The sequence below is a fragment of the Salminus brasiliensis genome, chromosome 5, assembly GCF_030463535.1.
Source record: "Salminus brasiliensis chromosome 5, fSalBra1.hap2, whole genome shotgun sequence".
NCBI classification, from domain to species: Eukaryota; Metazoa; Chordata; class Actinopteri; order Characiformes; family Bryconidae; genus Salminus; species Salminus brasiliensis.
The window spans coordinates 2,110,640-2,136,092 of NC_132882.1; the positions used below are offsets into that span (position 1 = coordinate 2,110,640).

General features: G+C 36.7%; 1 protein-coding gene and 1 non-coding gene across 2 annotated transcripts; both read left to right on the plus strand.

Moving 5' to 3' along the window:
* The first annotated feature begins 1,359 nt into the window (after nucleotides 1-1,359).
* On the plus strand, nucleotides 1,360-25,453 carry LOC140555911 (calpain-9-like). Its single transcript, XM_072679252.1, has 10 exons — nucleotides 1,360-1,488; nucleotides 7,872-8,100; nucleotides 11,368-11,437; nucleotides 13,028-13,146; nucleotides 13,704-13,837; nucleotides 15,909-16,077; nucleotides 17,187-17,261; nucleotides 17,780-17,865; nucleotides 23,883-23,957; nucleotides 25,003-25,453. Exons 2-10 carry the CDS (start codon nucleotides 7,882-7,884, stop codon nucleotides 25,115-25,117), a joined length of 1,062 nt encoding a protein of 353 aa, XP_072535353.1. The 5' UTR covers nucleotides 1,360-1,488; nucleotides 7,872-7,881; the 3' UTR covers nucleotides 25,118-25,453.
* Nucleotides 5,901-6,007, plus strand: LOC140556669 (U6 spliceosomal RNA). Its single transcript, XR_011979750.1, has one exon. It is a non-coding gene; the product is annotated as a U6 spliceosomal RNA (small nuclear RNA).

The following is a 25,453-nucleotide window of genomic DNA, read 5'->3' on the forward strand; positions in this document are numbered from 1 at the left end:
ATTGTCAGATCCACTTTCAGTACAAACATTTAATACATGATTTACTCCCAAATTAATCTTTCAACTTTTATTTTATAGAAAATAAAAATAATTAAAAACTTGTAACTGTACTTTTAATATCAATGTACACTAATAGTTAGAAAATGACTGTGAATAAGAACTTTAAAAGACTACTTTCTTATGGAAACCTTTAACTTCATAGAAATTAAACAGAAATGCAACCTTTTAGCTCTACTGTCAATAGAAATGTTCACTCATATTTAATAGAAAATTACTCTGTTTCCAATGGGCAGTGGCGGCTCAGCGGTTAGAGCGCCGGGATATCGATAACAGGGTTGTGGGTTCGGTTCCCGGGCTCGGCAAGCTGCCGCTGTTGGGCCCTTGAGCAAGGCCCTTTACCCTCTCTGCTCCCCGGGCGCTGGAGTTGGCTGCCCACCGCTGTGTGTGTGTGTGTACTCACTGCCCCTAGCTCACTAGTGTGTGTGTGTTCACTACCACAGATGGGTTAAATGCGGAGGACCCATTTTGCTGTACAGTGTACACTGTACAGTGACAAATACGTGCACCTTTACCTTATATAAACATTTAACCAATTTTTAAAATAAACTGAATAAAAATAAGAAATCTAAGCTGTAATCTCTTTTGATAGAAACTTTAATCTAAATTTTAAAGAAACTCAATATGAATAAAAAAATTACTTTGATTTAAATTAAATGTTCAACTTATCTTCAAACTGAATAAGAATAAGAAACTCTCCTTTCAATTTTCTTATATCTTATATATAAGAGAACCTGAATTTAAATAAAAACATTTAAACTTTTCAAAGAAATATTCAACTAATATTCAACAGAACAAATTTTTAATTTTTATTAGAACACATATTCAATAATTAATTTCTACTTTTAGTTTTTAATTTAGTTTTGACTTTATCACTTAAAGAAACAGAAACAGAAACATAAAATCAATTTAGTTTTTCAATAAAAACTTTTACAACTTTTAATACAAATATAACAACTCTTCATTTAGTAGAAACATTTAAAACTACTACTACTTTTAACCGAAATGTTTAAACAAACTGTATTAATTTTTAAACTGTAACATTTATTACCAATGGAAACATTCAATTTCACTTGAAATGTTCAAAGAAATACTAAAATATTTCAAAGTTACAGAGTTATAAGAAACAGTCCTTTCTATAGAAACTTAAAAACTTATGCTTTACATGGAAACTCCACTTTTAGAAGAAAATAACCAGCATGTACTCTTCAGTACCTTGACTAACCCCTCCCTCCTGTGACCTGATCTGTACTTTATGTTTTACAGCTTGAGGCAAAAGCTGCCAGTTCAGTCTCCCACACTGAAGACGTACAGTCACTCTGAGGAAGGCGGCTTCGCCCCCCGTCCTAGAAGAAAGACTGACGACTGAGGAGAGGCATCTGAACACCTTCATTACTGCTGACTGCTTATAAAAGATAAAGGAGAATAAAGGTAACAAAAAACTTCAGCTTTACTAGTTCATACTTATGTATTAAAGCCTCTTGTCTGCTTTATCAATACTTAATATTAATAGCACAGCAGCCCAGAGTGAGATATTTGAGTGTTTCTGCTTGTATGATCCAAATAGAGTAAAGTCATAATTACACTGATTGTTTGCTGAGGTGGGTAATAATTACATTTACTCAATTACTTTACTCTGCCTGTGATGGATTTGTACTTTTCTGAGTTTTTAATGTTAAAGCCTTTAGTTCTGCTTCAGGATCACTCTGGATCACTCTCACTCTAAACTGCTTTACTGTAGATCACTCCTCTCACTCTGGAGCTACTTTACTGTAGATCACTCCTCTCACTCTGGAGCTGCTGCTTTACTGTAGATCACTCCTCTCACTTTAAACTGCTTTATTGTAGATCACTCCTCTCACTCTGGAGCTGATGCTTTACTGTAGATCACTCCTCTCACTCTGGAGCTGCTTTACTGTAGATCACTCCTCTCACTCTGCAGCTGATGCTTTACTGCAGATCACTCCTCTCACTCTGGAGCTGATGCTTTACTGTAGATCACTCCTCTCACTCTGGAGCTGCTTTACTGTAGATCACTCCTCTAACTCTGGAGCTGCTTTACTGTAGATCACTCCTTTCACTCTGGAGCTGATGCTTTACTGTAGATCACTCCTCTCACTCTGGATCTGCTTTACTGTAGATCACTCCTCTCACTCTGGATCTGCTTTACTGTAGATCACTCCTTTCACTCTGGAGCTGCTTTACTGCAGATCACTCCTCTCACTCTGGAGCTGATGCTTTACTATAGATCACTCCTCTCACTCTGGAGCTGCTTTACTGTAGATCACTCCTCTCACTCTGGAGCTGATGCTTTACTGCAGATCACTCCTTTCACTCTGGAGCTGATGCTTTACTGTAGATCACTCCTCTCACTCTGGAGCTACTTTACTGTAGATCACTCCTCTCACTCTGGAGCTGCTGCTTTACTGTAGATCACTCCTCTCACTCTAAACTGCTTTACTGTAGATCACTCCTCTCACTCTAAACTGCTTTACTGTAGATCACTCCTCTTACTCTTAAGCTGATTTACTGTAGATCACTCCTCTCACTCTAAACTGCTTTACTGTAGATCACTCCTCTCACTCTAAACTGCTTTACTGTAGATCACTCCTCTTACTCTTAAGCTGATTTACTGTAGATCACTCCTCTCACTCTAAACTGCTGTACTGTAGATCACTCCTCTCACTCTGGAGCTGCTTTACTGCAGATCACTCCTCTCACTCTGGAGCTGATGCTTTACTATAGATCACTCCTCTCACTCTGGAGCTGCTTTACTGTAGATCACTCCTCTCACTCTGGAGCTGATGCTTTACTGCAGATCACTCCTTTCACTCTGGAGCTGATGCTTTACTGTAGATCACTCCTCTCACTCTGGAGCTGCTTTACTGTAGATCACTCCTTTCACTCTGGAGCTGATGCTTTACTGTAGATCACTCCTCTCACTCTGGATCTGCTTTACTGTAGATCACTCCTTTCACTCTGGAGCTGCTTTACTGCAGATCACTCCTCTCACTCTGGAGCTGATGCTTTACTATAGATCACTCCTCTCACTCTGGAGCTGCTTTACTGTAGATCACTCCTCTCACTCTGGACAGCTCTACACCAAAGTACTCTACAAACCCCAGGAACACAGCTTGGTTGTTCGTCGCTAAAAGTTATTTTTGTGTCATAATTTTAATTTGAGTAATAATTTAATTGATGGATCAATACTTTCACCTGAGCATGGCTTTGACCTGCGTTGGGTTGGGTAATAGCTATTCTCCAGATTGAATTACACAGCAGATTGTCAGTCACACTAATGTACACTAAAAAGGGTGTGATGTAACCCGAAAACAATACCCAGTACTCTCTGTAGTGTTTTCCTTTGTGAGGGTGTTTCCAAACAAGTGTCAGAGAAGTGGCGTGTTTTCAGACATCTCTGCTGTCTAGTTCAGGCTGCCGGATGAGGCTTGTTTGTGCTTGAAGCCGTTGCGTCAGGCTCAGCTAGTTTGGAGAACAAGGAGAACAAAGGAAGAGTGACGTACGACTGAATATATGAAATCAGTCCATCTCTGCCTCTTACTGTCCATCTCTCTCCATCTCTACACACACGGTGTTGATAGTTATTGATTTGATGGACACTGCACATCAAACATGTGGGAACACTAAATTATCCTAGAACTGTGTGAAGTCACAGACATGTGTTCTTGGTAATTCATTGGGCCTAATTAATAAAAAAAACAAGTGGGACCACCTTTTGTTCCAATGGATAATGGATCATGGATTGCGTCATTAGGGTGTGTGTTTTTGCTTGAGCTTCAGTAACACTGTCCGAGTCCACGCCCAACCTGTTTAACCCCCACCAGCATCAACTCAGCTCACCTAAACACATTCCTGAAAGCCCAGAAAGACTTAAGATCTAGTGTATATATATAAATGTATGTGTGTATACAACTTATATATATAAATTATATTATATATTTATATATTTATATATTTATTTTTATTTATATATATATAAATGTGTGTATATAACTGATATATATATATATATATATATATATATATATAGTATTTATATATATATATATATATATATATATATATATATACATATATATATATAGTATTTATATATATATATATATATATATATATATATATACATATATATATATATATATATATATATATAGTATATTTATATACATTCAATACATCACATAAATATTACTGGCGGGTTTAGTGATCCAAGATACTGCTTGTCATGATGGTAATTGTTATGACGGCCATCACTCAAAACTCTAAAACCTCTGTTAGAATATAAAATACCACTTCACAAAACTACTGCTAAAAGTTCCTTCTTATTAACTAAATATAAATCCCAAATAACCCCACGATGTCCCCAATGTGACCATGTTGGTTAATTCTAGTTTGTGAGCTAGGCTGGCCAAAGCCTGACAATTAAGAGATGGGAAGGGTCGGATAGGCTGAACTCACAGCCCGAGTTAGGGGGCAGAGGAGGAATCTATCAAATAACACACCTCTACCTTTGTTCTGTAATAATGCAGTAATGCAGTTAATAAACTCAACACACAACAACACACCACCAAATAAACCACCATTCAGTCGAAATACACACATGTTGCTTTTCGTCCAGTTTGTGTGAAACTGCACATGATATATCCTACACCACCATGGTCAGCTGGTTAGGCCTGGACTCTTAGTTGACACTCGTGGGAGCTGTTGTACTGTAGTATTGATGCTACATTGAAGCTGTAAGGTAACAGATGCCCAGTTTAGAAAAAAGAGGAAATAATAAGAGGATAAATATGCAAAGGATAGATGCCTCTTTATGAGTATAATATGTATAATATAAGTTCATGCACAAGAGAAATAAGCTAAATATTTGCATTTGTTAGCCTAGGTTGCCATGCTGCTTGCTATGCTATTATTAAGAGAAAACTTTCTCTTTCGTTCACATAACATTGAATATAATTTCACATAATTTACCCATTATGATAGTGTGTGTGTCGGCCCAGCCTGCACACAGCTTTAGTTAACATTTGTAAAATTTCCAAATCCTAATAAGAATTACAGTGCATAATGTGGCTGTGGAGGGTGGGTGCAGCGATGCAGAAGGGGAAGCTCGGGGAAGGGGAGGCCCGGACACCATACAAGCTAAAACCGCCAGTTGAGTTCAGTGTCTCTGGGGTTCGAGTCTGAGTTGAGCTGCAGTGTGAATGCAAGGCAAGTCTTTGGAGTTCAGGTCTGAGTGTCCCAAAACTTTTGTCCACTCCCTGCAACAGCCTAACCTCAGCAGGGTTCTTAAAGTTGATCATGAGTTTCACTGGGACTTTTATTACTGCTTTGTTATTCTAAGTAAATCATTAATCACAATGAAGAGGGGACCGCCTATTGTCCCTAAACATGAATAGTGTCATTAGGGTGTGTGTTTTAGCTTGAGGGCGAGTAACGGTACCGGGTCCCCACCCAACCCATCTTACCTTACTTCTTTTCGACTTCATTACTATGCGTACACTATTAGCATTCTGGGGAAATCTGCTTTACAGTGTCGTCTGATGCAAATACAAAGTTTGTCAGATTCTAATAATGCACTATAATCCATATGCAGGTTTACTTGGAGGAAATTGAGATCACATGAGCAGTCCTGACAGTCCAACCAAATCTAACCCGAGGGTTTACTTCCTTTTATACAACTTTAGTACACTCCCTCTAACCCTGACCTCACCTAAACCAGTTGATAATGGGACCTTTGTTACTGGTTTGATTGCACGTAATCCATGGACCATAATTAGTCAAAATGAAAGAGTGCCGCCGAGTCCCCACCCAACCCTTGCTATGTGCTTGCTACGGCAGCACATATACTAAAATTGGAACGATACAGAGAAGATTAGCATGGCCCCTGCGCAAGGATGACACGCAAAATCGTGAAGCGTCCAGTCTTTTAAGGGGCAGTGGTGGCTCAGCGGTTAGAGCGCCGGGATATCGATAACAGGGTTGTGGGTTCGATTCCCGGGCTCGGCAAGCTGCCACTGTTGGGCCCTTGAGCAAGGCCCTTTACCCTCTCTGCTCCCCGGGCGCTGGAGTTGGCTGCCCACCGCTCTGGGTGTGTGTGTGTACTCACTGCCCCTAACACGTGTGAGTGTGTGTTCACTACCAGATGGGTTAAATGCGGAGGACACATTTCACTGTACAGTGACAAATACGTGCACCTTTATCCCTATTTTACATTTACATTTATGGCATTTAGCAGACGCTCTTATTCAGAGCAGCTTACAAAAGTGCTTTGCTATTTACCCAAAAGCCTCAGCTAGTTAGAATAGACTAATAATTCAAAGATACCTCTAAGCTTAGACTCTACTAAACACGAGTCAGTAAGGTGACCATAGTACTCTACTCTTCACCTGAGTACTCTCAGAAGAAGAGGGTCTTCAGTCTGGGTTTGAGGACAGCGAGTGTTGGACTGTTCGGACACCCAGGGGAAGTTCGTTCCACCACTTCGGTGCAGGACAGTAAAAAGTCTGGACGCTCGTCTTCTGTGGATCTTAAAGGATGGCGGGTCGAGCCGAGCCGTACTTAAAGCTGGAAGGGCTCTTGGTGCAGATCAGGCTTTTGACCATCGCCATCAAGTATGGAGGGGCTGGTTGGTCTAGTCTTGGCTTTGTAGGCCAGAGTCAGGGGTCTGAATCTGATGCGGGAAGCAGCTACAGGAAGCCAGTGGAGAGAGAACACAGCAGAGGAGTGACATGGCTGAATTTAGAATCGTTGAAGATGACCCGACCCGCTGCATTTTGGATAAGTTGCAGGGGCCTGATGGTGCGTAAGGGAGACCAGCCAGTTTTACAAAATAGTGACCCTGCAAGATTATCAGCCTTTGTAAAATCATTATCAGTAATTATAAATTGTCTTTAGATGTGAGAGTGTAAGAGTGTAGTCTTTTATAAGTGTTTCCAGAGTCTGTACAAAGTCTTCTAGTGTAGCCTCAGGTCTTGAATCTCTGGGGTGTGAGTCAGGTCTTGAATTCAACCCTAACATTTAACGTGAACCTTAAATTGAACCCAACCCCAAAATCTCAAAAGGGAAAGGTTAAGGTTAGGGTTAGGGTTAGGATTACATTCAATAGACAGTGCATCTTAGAGTACAGCTGCATTTAATAGACTTCCAACTGAAGGTTAGTTCGGTCAGGTGAGCATCTACAAAGCATCTACAATGGACCACCCAAGTAAAGTGTTTCCAAAATTTATTCTAAACCTATATCACCCATGTGAAAAACGAACTGCTCCCCTAAACCCAGCGACTGGTTATGCCTCCCTTCGCTGTAACAACTGAGATCAAACGTTTGCTGTAACCTGTGATGAGTGTTTATCATCACTGTGGAGGAATTGTGCTCAACTCCCCTTTGCACAATTGTTTATATTTGGCTACACACAAGGGTTTTCCAGCTGAATTACCTGTTTAAGGTCTTGCCACAGCCTTGTTTTAGTGGGATTGAAGTCAGGACTTTGATTTTGGTCATTTTGTTTCTTTTGAGTCATTCAGAGCTGGACTTGCTTGTGTTCTTTGGATCACTGTCCTGCTGCAGAACCCAACTGCGCTTGAGCTTTAGGTCACAAACTGATATGTGAACCTTTTCCTTTAGGATACAGAGCAGAATTCATAGTTTCATAAATTATGCACAAATTATACAAGTTGCCCAGGTCCTGCAGAAGCAAGGCAGCCTCAAACCCACACACTACCACCACCATGTTTGACTGTTTTGAGCATAACTAGATGGTTTTGTTTGTAAACACTCTCTTAATACCTTTGACCAGACTTACCAAGATGGCTCCTGCAAAGAACAAGCGACCCAAGAAGGACTCTGAGGGGTCTACCAGCACCTTCGTGAGGTTCCAGAGTCAGGACTACGAGAAGCTCTGTCAGAAATACACCAACACAAAAGAGAAATACATCGATGAGAAGTTTCCCCCAGAGAAACGCTCCATCGGCACTGGCCTGCTGTCCAAATCTCAGATGGCTAAGCTGGTGTGGAAGAGGCCCTCGGTATGTTAGCATTTAGCAGTGTGGTCAGCTTGGTAAAAATGGGACTTGTGTGGGGAAATGCTATTTTAAAAGATATGAACTGATATGTCTTTTTTATTTTTGTCTCACCGCTACACTACACAAATGATTTGTACAGCCTGACTTCATTATTTCCAGCACTCGCTGCTACTTCTAAAGCTTTAACATTAAGTCAGTTGAGCAAAGTGCCAAAAATAATAAAGTCACGCAGCGTTTAGCTCGAGCGAACTGAACAGAATGTACGTTTCGTTTTTATTAGGGTGGCTATACTGACAACAAGCTTCAGCGGGACCTTTAGCTCTGCTTGCTGACACACGTCTTCCAACATGCCTTTACTCCACTCTCAAAACAGATGTGTACAGTGTTCGGAACAACACTTTTTCTGTTATTGTGTGTTAAAGCCATTAACACAGGCAGTGTGCTCACATTTATAACAGAACAAGTCGGAGTCAGAGAGCTGGCCTAAATGCAATTTAACAAGCTTACTAACTAGACCTAAATAAAACTAAAATAAAATCACAGGTATGTAATGCATGTAATAATGTAAATAAAAAAAATAATAATATATTTATATGTACTACCCATTACAAACATCAAAGTTGGTAAGGGAAAGGTAACATTCATTTAGCATTCATTATTTTTCACAATATAAAAAAGTTCAATATTGAAAAGTTAAATTTTTATTCATTTATATTTGAAAAAAAAAATGTTACTTATCCATTACTTATCCAATATGATCAATCACACATAAAAACATTAGGTGTTAACTCCATTAACACAGGCAGTGTTCTTACATTTATAACAGAACAATGTGTTCTACATTACACAATCTGAGTCAGATAGTTGGCCTAAATGCAGTTTAACAAGCTTACTAACTAGAAAATAAATAAAAATAAAATAAAATGACATGTATGTAATGCATGTAATAATGTAAATAAAAAATAGATATCATTAAAAATATATGTATATATATACATATATATATATATATATATATATATATATATATATATATGTATATATACATATATTTTTAATGTATTTTTAATATATATATATATATATATATATTATAATATATATATTATAGTAGATTTATATATATTTATATAAACAATATATATAAATCTACTACCCATTACAAACATCAAATTTGGTAAGGGAAATTTAACATTCATTTAGCATTTATTATTTTTCACAATATAAAAAAGTTAAATATAAAAAAGTTAAATATTCATTCATTTGTATTTGATTTGAATATAGACAAAAAATCAATTATCCATTAATACGGTCAATCACACATACAAACATCAGGTCAAGACATTAGCTAAAATACATAGCTAGCACTTTCAGATTTGTTAGAAGTGTTAGCTATCTCACCTGTAGTTTCAGCAGGGCTTTAACTAAAACTTTAATATATATATATATTTGCTAATTTTCCTCAATTAGCTAACTCAACTCATCTGCTGGAGTTCCAGAAAGCTTAAACTTTAAACTTTAAAAAAGTATTTAAAAAAATAAACGTGTTGAATTGTTTAGCTACAGCTTCACCAGTTGTTAGGGTTAGCTAATGTATCTATGGTTACATTCTAGCTAGCTCATTTTACATCAGGATAAAGTCAGCTTGTAAGGGAATAACTGGGTTCATCACCTTAATGCAGAAAAATGTAATAATAATATTTGCAAAAATATTGTCATTGTAGGACAAGCTTTTTTGAGAGTCTAAAAAAGCAAATTCGGAGCCTGAGGACATGCTTGTTTGCTTTATACGCCCACACGTACCCAAGGTGTATTGCTGCCAAAAAAAAAAACTATTCTTTAGAACGTTGTTATTACAAGATGTTAAGTCGCAATTATTAAATTATATATTATAGACATAATATTATATGTTATAGACAAAATGTTGTGATGATGCACATAATTATACATAAGACATGTCATTTTGACTGACAGATGATTAAATTAATATGTTTCACTTCATGCTCGGTCTAAGTCACACTGAAATCTTATTTTTACTGAGCAGCACAGATATTATTTTCATAAACAATCTAACAATGCAGATTCTTACATTTCAAAAAAGGTGTAAAAAGACCAATCAGATGACACTGTGCTATTTGTTTGTAACTGAGCATCCTGAACTTCACAGAAAGCTTCTGCATAAGTGAAGCCAGTGTCATTTTTATGACATAATATCTCACAATAACAAGATATTATTAACAAGACTTTCTCACAATCATGATATAATCCATACTCATAATTATTTATTTCATTAATTGCAAGATAATCTACATCATATAAGTCATATTTGACATAATGTCTCAATATAGCAAGAAACTTTCACATAATTACAAGATGTCTGACATATCTGACATAAACACAACTAACTCTGAGTAATAGAATATAAAAAAGTACAAGAAAATTACCATATTCGTAATACGTTCCTTTGCAACATTATATATCATAATATTTTTTTATAATGAAGACACCATGTGATAAAAGTCACCAAACCACCTATTTACTCTCTACACTGTGGGGGAACAACAGTAAAACCCCTTTTTGAATAAATTGCTTATCAAAGATCCACAGATGCTAGTAATTAAAACTGGGATGAACATGAAAATGACAAAACATCAGACAATCCATACTGGAGCAGATGACACAGTGCATGTCTTTTTAGACTTGAAGTCTTTTAGAGTCCTAATTCCTACATACATTCATTTTGACATAATATCTCATAATAATGAGATACCTTTTTTTCAAAGTTACTAGATAATCTCATAATGACGTCATTTGCAACATTATATATCATACTATTTTTTTTACAACCATGTGATAAAGTTTTTTTTTATTTTGCCTGCCTGTGAAATGCTTCATCCGTCCTCATAAAAAACAACATTTAAAAGACTAAAATTCAAAAATTCAATTTATTGATTTAATTTCGATTAATGATTCCACAGCTTTAACATATATCAAACACATTTCGACACACGGCGTGTCACAGCATCTAACCTGTGATGTTAATAAGAAGTATGCGCTCCACTGCAGTCATTATAATGAGACCCTAAGCAAGTTCAAACCTGTGCTTGCCTCTTTACACTTTCCACTGCCTGCAGTATTCAGGCTGTCCCTCACACACAGCGGCAGAAAGCTTGCGGTAGAAGCCACCGCGCTCCACCAAGAACATTAGTTGATATTATCTGATAAGTATGGTGATGTCTGACTTATCTGTGCATCTTATTGTTTGGTCAGGAACTGGTGGAGGACCCCTGTCTGGTCGTAGATGGCGAGTCCAGGTTCGACTTCGCTCAAGGAGAACTTGGTAAATTCAACATTTTCCACACACTGGTCATTATAGGTGAAAAACAAAAACTTGTATCTCCAAAACAGCAGCTTAACAGGAGACCTTCTGAACTTTCAATAGAAGTCAGTGTAAAAAGATTTTCGTCCAAGTCATTTTTGAGCATTTCTATTGGTCTATTCATGAGGAACCACAACATACAGTCTGCCAGTGAGAACAGATCCCTGTAGCTCTGCTTCCTTTACTACACTCAGAACAGCTGAGTTAAAACAGCACATGCTCGCCACTCTACTTAAAGACATGTTGTCCCACAGAGGACAGAGTTGAGCGACACCCACCACACTGGCTTCCTGTAGCTGCTGACCGCATCAGATTCAGAACCCTGACTCTGGTCTACAAAGCCAAGACTGGACCAGACAGCCCCTCCGTACTTGATGGCGATGATCAAAAGCCGATCTGCACCGAGAGCCCTTCCAGCTTCAAGTACGGCTCGGCTCGACCCACCATCCTTTAAGATCCACAGAAGACGAGCGTCCAGACTTTTTACTGTCCTGCACCGAAGTGGTGGAACGAACTTCCCCTGGGTGTCCTCAAACCCAGACTGAAGACCCTCCTCTTCTGAGAGTACTCAGGCGAAGAGAAGAGTACTATGGTCTCCATATTGACTTGTGTTTAGTAGAGTCTAAGACTAGAGGATCTTTGAATTATTAGTCTATTTAAACTAGCTGAGGTTCTTCTTCAGTAAACAGTGAAGCACTTTTGTAAGTCGCTCTGGAGAAGAGCATCTGCTAAATGCCTTAAATGGAAATGGAAAGCTCCTCCACTTCGGTGCAGAACAGAAAAAAATCTGGACACTCGTCTTCTGTGGATCTTAAGGGATGGCGTGTCAAGCCAAGCCATACTTAAAGCTGGAAGGGCTCTTGGCATGGAGTATGGAGGGGCTGGCTGGTCCAGTCAGGGGGTGGAATCTGAAGCTGGACAGGAAGCCAGTGAGGAGAGAACAGCAGTGGCTGAACTTGAAGATGTTAATTGTGATAAATTAGTCAAGTCAAGTCAAATGTATTTGTATAGCTTTTTACTTTAACTGTTGTCGTCACAAAGCAGCTTTACATAATTAGTAAAAGACAGATTTAAAAAAAAATAAATAAATAACGTAAGAAGACATGATGGATCCAAGACCTCCAGTGAGCAGCCAAAGACCACAGTGGTAAGGAGAAACTCCCTCAGAGCTGGAGGAAGAAACCTTGGGAGGAACCAAGACTCACAAGGGGGACCCGACCCGTCCTCCTCTGATCAGAACTATTTATTAATTATTAACTATTTATTAATTTATTAATTATTGAAGTCCCAAACCAAACCATCTGATTACTCTCTACACTGTGGGGGAGCAACAGGGAAACCCATTTTTGAATAAATTGTTTATCAAAGATCCAAAGATGCTACTAATTAAAATTGGGATGAACATGAAAATGACAAAACACCAGACAATCCATACTGGGGTCAGTCAGTCAGTCTTTTTACGACTGCTACCCATCCTCTAGGGGTCAGGTAGTCAGTCTGCTAACTGCTGTTTGCCGCAGTGTGTGAGTCAGTACGCTTTCTGATCTTTAGGGAACTGCTGGTTTCTGGCTGCGATCGGGGCGATTACATTTCAGAAGGAAATCATGGATAAGGTCATTCCTGACGATCAGTCATTCGGAGGAAACTACTCAGGAGTGTTTCACTTCAGGGCAAGTACATCAGTCCACAGTACTCCACTTATTCTTACCCAAGACTGTTGTTTATCAGCCTGTATTCAGCATGCACCAAGTCTCAACATGAAAAGTGGGCTGCTCCACATAAACCCACCAAGTTCCAGACAGGTGATGTCACTGATTAACGCTTGCAGAGATCAGGTTGTGAACTGCCTCTGAAACATTGATTTGAACTGCTGATCTGTAGAGATCCTGGACTGCACTGAAACTGGTGTGTGAATATGAACCACAATTAAATTTTAATATATGTATGATATCAGGGTAATTCTTTTTTTTAAATGAGTACCTTTCATGTCTGAACAGCAGGAGCCTGTTTAGAACCTGATGTGGGCAAACTACAAAAATCCATAACTAAAATGTGTTAATTGATTTGAATTGAATGGAATGAATTCAATAAAACATCTTGGTTGAATTTTTAAAATTTTAAATCTAATCATGTATGAAATATTACCCATACATGTCTCAAAAAGCCTCCATCCATCCAGAGTTGTTTTTTATTCTATTATTTATTTAATATTCTCATTTTCTCACAGTTCTGGAGGTCTGGGAAGTGGATTGATGTTGTGATAGACGACAAACTGCCGACAATCGATGGAGAGCTCATTTTTCTTCACTGCAAAACCCGTAATGAGTTCTGGCCTGCATTGCTGGAGAAGGCATACGCTAAGTAGGTCTTACTTCCTTCAAACAATCTTCAGTTTAAAATTTTGATATAAAATGGTAAAACAAGTTTGTTAATAAAATGTAATTGTACAAGAACATATAATCAATCTGAGCCATACTTTAGGCTTTGACCAGAACCATGGGGTGAAGACCAGAACCAGAAGAAACAGTTTCTTTAAATTCTTCCTTGAAACACCTAGAGATTTTTCAGTGAGGTACAGCTGTTCCTCAAAGAACCATCCTTTTCAATAGAGGTTCTGAAACCTACCTGGTTCCCCCAGTGTGGCAAGCTGAGAACCCCAATGGGTGCATTAAGTATCCATTCAGTTTTACTGTGTGAGGGGGTTGGTCAATCTTGGGCTATATAGGCTAGACTCAGTATCTGTTTCCAATGGGCAGTGGTGGCTCAGCGGTTAGAGCTCCGGGCTGTCGATAACAGGGCTGTGGGTTCGATTCCCGGGCTCGGCAAGCTGCCGCTGTAAGGTGTCCCCGGGCGCTGGAGTTGGCTGCCCACCGCACTGTGTGTGTGTGTGTGTGTGTGTGTGTGTGTGTGTGTGTGTGTGTGTGTGTGTGTGTGTGTGTGTGTGTGAGTGTGTGTTCACTACCAGATGGGTTAAATGCGGAGGACGCATTTTGCTGTACAGTGACAAATACGTGCACCTTACCCTTTACCTTGATGTGAGCAGCTACACAACGCCAGCGAAGGATACTCAGAAAAGAAGGGCTATCCATGGGTTAACTTCAGAAGATGAAGACGAACTTCTGCATTCTGAATCAGTTGTAAAGGCTTGAAGTGGCATATTGGAAGTAGTCCAGTCCAGTCCTGAGATGACAAGGGACCATAAAGTTCCCTAAGAAGATGACTTGGATGGATTTCCATGGATTTCCAACCTAAATCATGTTCTCAAATCTTCTCATCCCTCCTTCTGACACCTTAGGTAATCAGCTAAAACTGAATTCCAGCAATTCCAGTAAAGACTGCTTTACATCAATAGAAATCCATTCAAGTCATCTTCTTTGGGAACTTTCTGGTCATCTGGTCATTTCTGGTCATAGTCCAGTCCTGAGATGACAAGGGATTAAATAGTAGCCTTAAATTATCTGGATGTTGTAGAGCAGAAATGCTTATTACAGATAGACTGACCAGAAAGTTCCCAAAAGAAGATGACAGCCAGGACAATAGTATGGATTTCCATGGATGTATAGCAGTCTTTACTGGGATTGCTGGAAGTCAGTTTTGGCTGATTACCTAAGGTGTCAGAAGGAGGGATGAAAAGATTTGAGAACATCATTTAGGTGTCCTCATGGTAGAAAAAACATGCCATTAATCATTGAGGAAAAAGGAGAAGAGGACTAAGCATTGAGGGATGGCGGTGGTGAGTCTGCATGAAGGTGATACGAATCTCTTGGTAGGAACACCCCTTCCAAATAGGACTCTGAATGTGGAGAGTTTGAAATTCCAAGGTGTCCGAGGATGGACAGGAGGATCTTGCAGTCAATAGTTTCGAAAGCTGAAGAGAGATCAAATGGATGAGGACCAATGGCTGTTTGGCTGATGTTGCTTGATGTTGCTTTACAGCATTTAGCTGACACTATTATCCAGAGCGACTTACAAGGTTACTTGTATTACAGAGGAGGGCCAATGCAGTGTTAGGAGTCTTGCCCAAGGACTCTTATTGTGTAACACAGCACAGTCACCCAGACCAGGAATCAAACCCTGGTTTCCCACAGGGTGTAATAGCTCACTGGCAGGTAGTGGTGTTATCTGTTGCGCCACACCAACCACCAAGATCCTTGAGGAACTTTGGGAGGTTCTTCTAATTGAATCTGTGCTTTGAGAAAGCTTCCAAAAAGGTTTTTAGAAGAAAAAGGTCTGTCAAGGCACCTTTACAGGTTCCTCCACAGGTTAAAACCAAAGAATCTCCAAAAGTATCTCCAGGATCTTACTCTTTTAACAGTGTAGAGCGTGGTGGTTTAAAGCCAGGCTGGTCGGCCTGGTCCTGATGTTGAGGTACTGTTTATGATGGATGAAATGAAGAGTGCCTTCAGTAATATTCTCAATACCTTTTTTCCAGAGTTTGTGGTTCCTATGCTGCCTTGCATGGTGGGTTTATATCTGATGCCCTGCGGGCTTTCACTGGGGGGGCATATAAGACGTTCCTTGTAATTGAAGAGACAACGTGGGACCTGATGGAGAAAGCAGCCCAAGGCAGAGCCCTCATTGGCTGTGGAACTCATCAAGGGGTAAACACACAATTCACACCATCATATCCCACTGCCCGTACACCCACTCAGCACATCTAACACCATTGGAAGGTGATATCTATCTCAGCACTTTTAGTTACTCCACAAAAACACAAAGACCTGCCCTGCAGAACAGCTGAGGAACACATCCATTCAGAGCTCCTCTCAACATGTACAGACTCCTACAGAATTATCATGTGTGAGGCCAAGAAGGTTCACAGGGCAGCTCAGACTAATTCTGCCATCCATCAAGACCACAAGGTGAATTAAGCAAACCTCCGAGCGAGATTCCAGAGTAGGGATGTAGAATTTAATCGACTCATGAAAGTGACCATTGCAATGAAACTGGACATAAAATATTACAGCCCCAAAGAACCTAAATCTGAGTTTTCTTTCTAATAAACTGAATCTGGTTCCTCAGGACCCCCAGTGTAAATGTACAGACAGAGTATGTCTTATGAAGTCTGCTGTATTTCACCACTACTGCTTTCCTCTCCATGTAGAATGGGCAGTCCTTACAGTGGTCATCTTACTTTGCTTACATCAGCAAGGCTGATCAAGTCAAGGGCTTCACCAAGAAATTTAGCAGCTGGGTGCCAGGATGCAGTTCCATAGCCATAGCCATAGCTGCTGACCACACGTACCCCGTCTGACTAGCCATGCCTTCTCTAAATGCTGCAGTGGAGAGGGGCAGTGGGGGCGACAGGGCTGGCGGGGTATCTGGAGCTTGTATCTATATATGAGCTGGTAATTCGGTTCCAGATATCAAAAACATGAATTCTGTCTCAAGGCTGTTTGAGTTGCCATGGTAACGTGAGCAAAATTATGTTTGCAGATGTCTCAGATTGTTATATCAGATTTCTGCCGTGTGTTTTCTACTGAAACTTTGCCCAAATTTAGTCTATACAGCAGGGGGCGCTGCACTGTGTGCTATAAGACCTTTCTACTGTAACGACTGTAAAGGATCTCTGCCAGGGTGGAACATTTGTTGGATGACTACTTCCCAAATTGTGTGCCCGACATCCTTCATTGAGCGTTATAGAACCTGGGTCTCTATGGTGGTCTTCACTGAGTAAACGCTCTCATTACTCTATTTTATGTGTTTGCAGGCGACGTCTGCCAACACAGTGTTACCCAATGGCATAGTCCAGGGCCACGCCTACACCGTGACAGGAGTTACCAAGGTGAGCCTCAGTACAATCGTATTTCAGTCCACAGACCACTGATCACACATCTATCCATGATCTCCCACATTCCTGCTTCATTCCTCAGCTGAATGCAGAAGAGATACAGTCGTGAACCTCAGAGCTGCTGCCAGGAGCTGTCCTGGCATAACTGTCCTGGCATAACTTGTGCCTAAACACTTTTTAAAGTATTACATTTTTTAAGTAAGTAAAAGATTAAATATGAAAAAATGTTTAAAATATTCTTAGAAACCTCCACAAATCCAATTACATAAATAATTACAAAAAAATAAAGTAAATTACAAAAATAAGAAATAATCTGTTCTCAATCAGGGGTGTTGTGAGGTGGGTGGGGCTTGAATAGCTGTGTTTGTTAGAAGCTCAGTGTTTTTGATTGGAGTAGTTTGTTCACTGCTGTTCTAAACTATTGAAAGCGGTGAGGGACAGTCCTCTGAGTGCAGATCTGTCCAGGAACAACAGAAATCATCTAAAACTCTTGGTCTTGGGTTTGTGAACAGGTGAAGACTCCAACCAAGGAAGTGAAACTGGTGCGGATCTTAAACCCATGGGGAGAGGGAGAGTGGAACCGAGACTGGAGTGATAAGTACGAGCTCTTATAATTATCATACATTACTGCACTGCATTAACATACATTACTGCATTATATTAACAAACATTACTGCATTATATTAACATACATTATCGCCCTGCATTAACATAAATTACTGCACTACATTAACATACATTACTGCACTGCATTATCATACATTACTGCATTACATTAATATACATTACTGCATTACATTAATATACATCACTGCATTACATTAACATACATTACTGCATTACATTAATATACATCACTGCATTACATTAACATACATTACTGCATTACATTAACATACATTACTGCACTGCATTATCATACATTACTGCATTACATTAACATACATTGCTGCATTACATTATCATACGTTACTGCATTACATTAACATACATTACTGCACTGCATTATCATACATTACTGCATTACATTAACATACATTACTGCACTACATTAACATACATTACTGCATTACATTAACATACATTACTGCACTACATTATCATACATTACTGCACTGCATTATCATACATTACTGCATTACATTAACATACATCACGGCATTACATTATCATACATTACTGCACTACATTAACATACATTGCTGCATTACATTATCATACATTACTGCACTACATTAACATACATTACTGCACTACATTAACATACATTACTGCATTAACATACATTACTGCATTACATTATCATACATTACTGCACTACATTAACATACATTACTGCACTACATTAACATACATTACTGCACTACATTATCATACATTACTGCATTACATTAACATACATTACTGCATTACATTATCATACATTACTGCACTACATTAACATAAATTACTGCATTACATTATCATACATTACTGCACTACATTATCATACATTACTGCAATGCATTAACATACATTACTGCATTAACATACATTACTGCATTACATTAACATACATTACTGCATTACATTAACATACATTACTGCATTACATTATCATACATTACTGCACTACATTAACATAAATTACTGCATTACATTATTATACATTACTGCATTACATTAACATACATTACTGCATTACATTATCATACATTACTGCACTACATTAACATAAATTACTGCATTACATTATTATACATTACTGCATTACATTAACATACATTACTGCACTACATTAACATAAATTACTGCATTACATTAACATACATTACTGCACTACATTAATATACATTACTGCATTACATTAACATACATTACTGCACTACATTAACATACATTGCTGCATTACATTATCATACATTACTGCACTACATTATCATACATTACTGCACTACATTAACATACATTACTGCACTGCATTAACATACATTGCTGCATTACATTAACATACATTACTGCATTACATTAACATACATTACTGCACTACATTAACATACATTACTGCACTGCAATAACATACATTACTGCATTACATTAACATACATTACTGCATTACATTATCATACATTACTGCACTACATTAACATAAATTACTGCATTACATTATCATACATTACTGCAATGCATTAACATACATTACTGCATTAACATACATTACTGCATTACATTATCATACATTACTGCACTACATTAACATAAATTACTGCATTACATTATCATACATTACTGCAATGCATTAACATACATTACTACATTAACATACATTACTGCATTACATTAACATACATTTCTGCATTATATTAACATACATTACTGCATTACATTAACATACATTTCTGCATTACATTAACATACATTACTGCACTACATTAACATACATTACTGCATTACATTAACATACATTACTGCATTACATTATCATACATTACTGCACTACATTAACATAAATTACTGCATTACATTATTATACATTACTGCATTACATTAACATACATTACTGCACTACATTAACATAAATTACTGCATTACATTAACATACATTACTGCACTACATTAATATACATTACTGCATTACATTAACATACATTACTGCATTACATTAACATACATTACTGCACTACATTAACATACATTGCTGCATTACATTAACATACATTACTGCACTACATTAATATACATTACTGCATTACATTATCATACATTACTGCACTACATTAACATACATTACTGCACTGCATTAACATACATTACTGCATTACATTAACATACATTACTGCATTACATTATCATACATTACTGCACTACATTAACATAAATTACTGCATTACATTATCATACATTACTGCACTACATTATCATACATTACTGCAATGCATTAACATACATTACTGCATTAACATACATTACTGCATTACATTAACATACATTACTGCATTACATTATCATACATTTCTGCATTATATTAACACACCTTACTGCATTACATTAACATACATTACTGCATTACATTAACATAAATTACTGCATTACATTATTATACATTACTGCATTACATTAACATACATTACTGCACTACATTAACATAAATTACTGCATTACATTATCATACATTACTGCATTACATTAACATACATTACTGCATTACATTATCATACATTACTGCACTACATTAACATAAATTACTGCATTACATTATTATACATTACTGCATTACATTAACATACATTACTGCACTACATTAACATAAATTACTGCATTACATTATCATACATTTCCAACATCTGAACAGACTGCAGTAAACTAAAGCTCTGTATAGAAATTCAGTATCTGCTCTGTGGACCTCTGGAAACTGTCTAAATCAATATGCAGATGACCTGTAGCAGGGCTGATCAGGGTATATTGTGCTTTGTGAGAATGTAGGTCTCTTGTTGTTGCAGTTCTGAGTTTGGTTGTTTAGTTATGTTTGATTTGTGTGCTTTGTTCAGATCACCTTACTGCATTACATTATCATACATTACTGCACTACATTAACATAAATTACTGCATTACATTATTATACATTACTGCATTACATTAACATACATTACTGCACTACATTAACATAAATTACTGCATTACATTAACATACATTACTGCACTACATTAATATACATTACTGCATTACATTAACATACATTACTGCATTACATTAACATACATTACTGCACTGCATTAACATACATTACTGCATTACATTATCATACATTACTGCACTACATTATCATACATTACTGCATTACATTAACATACATTACTGCACTACATTAACATAAATTACTGCATTACATTATCATACATTACTGCACTGCATTAACATACATTACTGCACTACATTAACATACATTACTGCACTGCATTAACATACATTACTGCATTACATTAACATACATTACTGCACTACATTAACATACATTACTGCACTGCATTAACATACATTACTGCATTACATTAACATACATTACTGCATTACATTATCATACATTACTGCACTACATTAACATAAATTACTGCATTACATTATCATACATTACTGCAATGCATTAACATACATTACTGCATTAACATACATTACTGCATTACATTAACATACATTACTGCACTACATTAATATACATTACTGCATTACATTAACATACATTACTGCATTACATTAACATACATTACTGCACTACATTAACATACATTGCTGCATTACATTATCATACATTACTGCACTACATTATCATACATTACTGCACTACATTAACATACATTACTGCACTGCATTAACATACATTACTGCATTACATTAACATACATTACTGCATTACATTATCATACATTACTGCACTACATTAACATAAATTACTGCATTACATTATCATACATTACTGCACTACATTATCATACATTACTGCAATGCATTAACATACATTACTGCATTAACATACATTACTGCATTACATTAACATACATTACTGCATTACATTATCATACATTACTGCATTACATTAACATACATTACTGCATTACATTATCATACATTACTGCACTACATTAACATAAATTACTGCATTACATTATTATACATTACTGCATTACATTAACATACATTACTGCACTACATTAACATAAATTACTGCATTACATTATCATACATTTCCAACATCTGAACAGACTGCAGTAAACTAAAGCTCTGTATAGAAATTCAGTATCTGCTCTGTGGACCTCTGGAAACTGTCTAAATCAATATGCAGATGACCTGTAGCAGGGCTGATCAGGGTATATTGTGCTTTGTGAGAATGTAGGTCTCTTGTTGTTGCAATTCTGAGTTTGGTTGTTTAGTTATGTTTGATTTGTGTGCTTTGTTCAGATCACCTTACTGCATTACATTATCATACATTACTGCACTACATTAACATAAATTACTGCATTACATTATTATACATTACTGCATTACATTAACATACATTACTGCATTACATTATCATACATTACTGCACTACATTAACATAAATTACTGCATTACATTATTATACATTACTGCATTACATTAACATAAATTACTGCATTACATTAACATACATTACTGCACTACATTAACATAAATTACTGCATTACATTAACATACATTACTGCATTACATTAACATACATTACTGCATTACATTAACATACATTACTGCACTACATTAATATACATTACTGCATTACATTAACATACATTACTGCATTACATTAACATACATTACTGCACTACATTAACATACATTGCTGCATTACATTATCATACATTACTGCACTACATTATCATACATTACTGCACTACATTAACATACATTACTGCACTGCATTAACATACATTACTGCATTACATTAACATACATTACTGCATTACATTAACATACATTACTGCATTACATTAACATACATTGCTGCATTACATTATCATACATTACTGCACTACATTAACATACATTACTGCACTACATTAACATACATTACTGCACTGCATTAACATACATTACTGCATTACATTAACATACATTACTGCATTACATTATCATACATTACTGCACTACATTAACATAAATTACTGCATTACATTATCATACATTACTGCACTACATTAACATACATTACTGCATTAACATACATTACTGCATTACATTAACATACATTACTGCACTACATTAATATACATTACTGCATTACATTAACATACATTACTGCATTACATTGACATACATTACTGCACTACATTAACATACATTACTGCACTACATTATCATACATTACTGCACTACATTAACATACATTACTGCATTACATTAACATACATTACTGCATTACATTATCATACATTACTGCACTAAATTAACATAAATTACTGCATTACATTATCATACATTACTGCACTACATTATCATACATTACTGCAATGCATTAACATACATTACTGCATTAACATACATTACTGCATTACATTAACATACATTACTGCATTACATTATCATACATTTCTGCATTATATTAACATACATTACTGCATTACATTAACATACATTACTGCATTAAATTAACATAAATTACTGCATTACATTATTATACATTACTGCATTACATTAACATACATTACTGCACTACATTAACATAAATTACTGCATTACATTATCATACATTACTGCATTACATTAACATACATTACTGCATTACATTATCATACATTACTGCACTACATTAACATAAATTACTGCATTACATTATTATACATTACTGCATTACATTAACATACATTACTGCACTACATTAACATAAATTACTGCATTACATTATCATACATTTCCAACATCTGAACAGACTGCAGTAAACTAAAGCTCTGTATAGAAATTCAGTATCTGCTCTGTGGACCTCTGGAAACTGTCTAAATCAATATGCAGATGACCTGTAGCAGGGCTGATCAGGGTATATTGTGCTTTGTGAGAATGTAGGTCTCTTGTTGTTGCAGTTCTGAGTTTGGTTGTTTAGTTATGTTTGATTTGTGTGCTTTGTTCAGATCACCTCTGTGGAAACAAGTGAGTGAGGAGGAACGCAAAAGATGGCTGGAGGATAAAAACGATGGAGAATTCTGGTAGGCAGATAACTTTATCTCTAAATCACATCTTAATAAAATAATGATGGAATGAACGAGCATCCTAAAAACATCCTAAACATCCTTTCAAGAGATTTACAACAATTTTTTCTGAATTATTCAGTATCCACTATAAATTATTCAGTATCTACTATGAATTATTCAGTATCCACTATAAATTATTTAGTATCTACTATGAATTATTCAGTATCCACTATAAATTATTCAGTATCCACTATAAATTATTCAGTATCTACTATGAATTATTCAGTACCTAATATAAATTATTCTGTATCCACTTTAAATTATTCAGAATCTACTGTGAATTATTTGGTATCCTCAATAAATTATTTATTAACCACAATAAGTATTATTTAGTATCGACTATGTATTATTCAGTATCTACTATGAATTATTCAGCATCTGCTATGTCTTATTTGGTATCCACTATAGATTATACTGAGTCTACTATGTATTATTCAGTATGTACTATAAATTATTCAGTATCTACTATGAATGATTCAGTATCTACTATGAATTATTCTGTATCCACTATAAATTATTCAATATCTACTCAAGATTATACTGAATCTACTATAAATTACTTAGTATCCATTATGAATTATTCAGTATCCACTATGAATTATTCAATATCTAATATTATTTTTCCAGTATGTAGTATGAAGTACTCAGTATCTACTATGAATTATTTAATTACTATCTACTAATATTTGTCTTAGTTAGTTACTCAGGATCTACTATGAATTGTGGATACTTGCAGTTCAGATGGCTGAAACTAATCTGGATCAGAAAACTAAAAAAGAGTAAATGATCAATTCTCTTTTTATTAAGCAATAAATCTGCTGCTGGTTTGACTGTTTGGAGGAATGTCTATAGAGCGTGTTTATAATCATTGGTGTTTTTGATATAAAGGCCGCTGTACCGCTCCACAGCTCTAACGCTGTATGTGCGAATCAGGTTATAATGGATATTCTGAACAAGTAAATCTCACTACTTACTCATCACCTGTTTTTTCCTGCTCCAGGATGTCGATGAAAGATTTCTGCAGATATTATTCAAATCTGGACATCTGCTGTGTCAGTTCTACCTTCCTGGATGAGCCACCTACTGCACCCAAATCCCGCCGCATCCAGCACTAAGCCATCACATCCCTATGGCTATTCCCAGCTATGGGTAATGGCTAATAATCATGTGTGATCCTCTCAGTCCTGATTCACAGAATCTACGTTTACCTTGAAAGCTTTCTGCAGATTGATGTTAACCCTAGGCCTTACAGGTGAGCACTCCTCACCTTCACTCTGCACTGTAGTCCAATGGTGTGGATAAAGCTGGAGTGCCCTGTTTGAGTAGGAACTTCCTACTGATCCTAATAAAAGATGGGTAAACAAGCCCAGTAGAAGTGTTGTGTTGAATTAGAGAGCAATGATCAACATCCATTAAAACAATATCTCAAATAAAATCTACGCTTCACCCTA

Coding starts and splice junctions, on each gene's coding strand:
- LOC140555911 (XM_072679252.1), top strand. CDS start 7,882: ATGGCTCCTGCAAAGAACAAGCGACCCAAGAAGGACTCTGAGGGGTCT. Junction 13,838..15,908: donor CTGGAGAAGGCATACGCTAA/GTAGGTCTTACT, acceptor CCTTTTTTCCAG/AGTTTGTGGTTCCTATGCTG. Junction 17,866..23,882: donor AACCGAGACTGGAGTGATAA/GTACGAGCTCTT, acceptor TGCTTTGTTCAG/ATCACCTCTGTGGAAACAAG.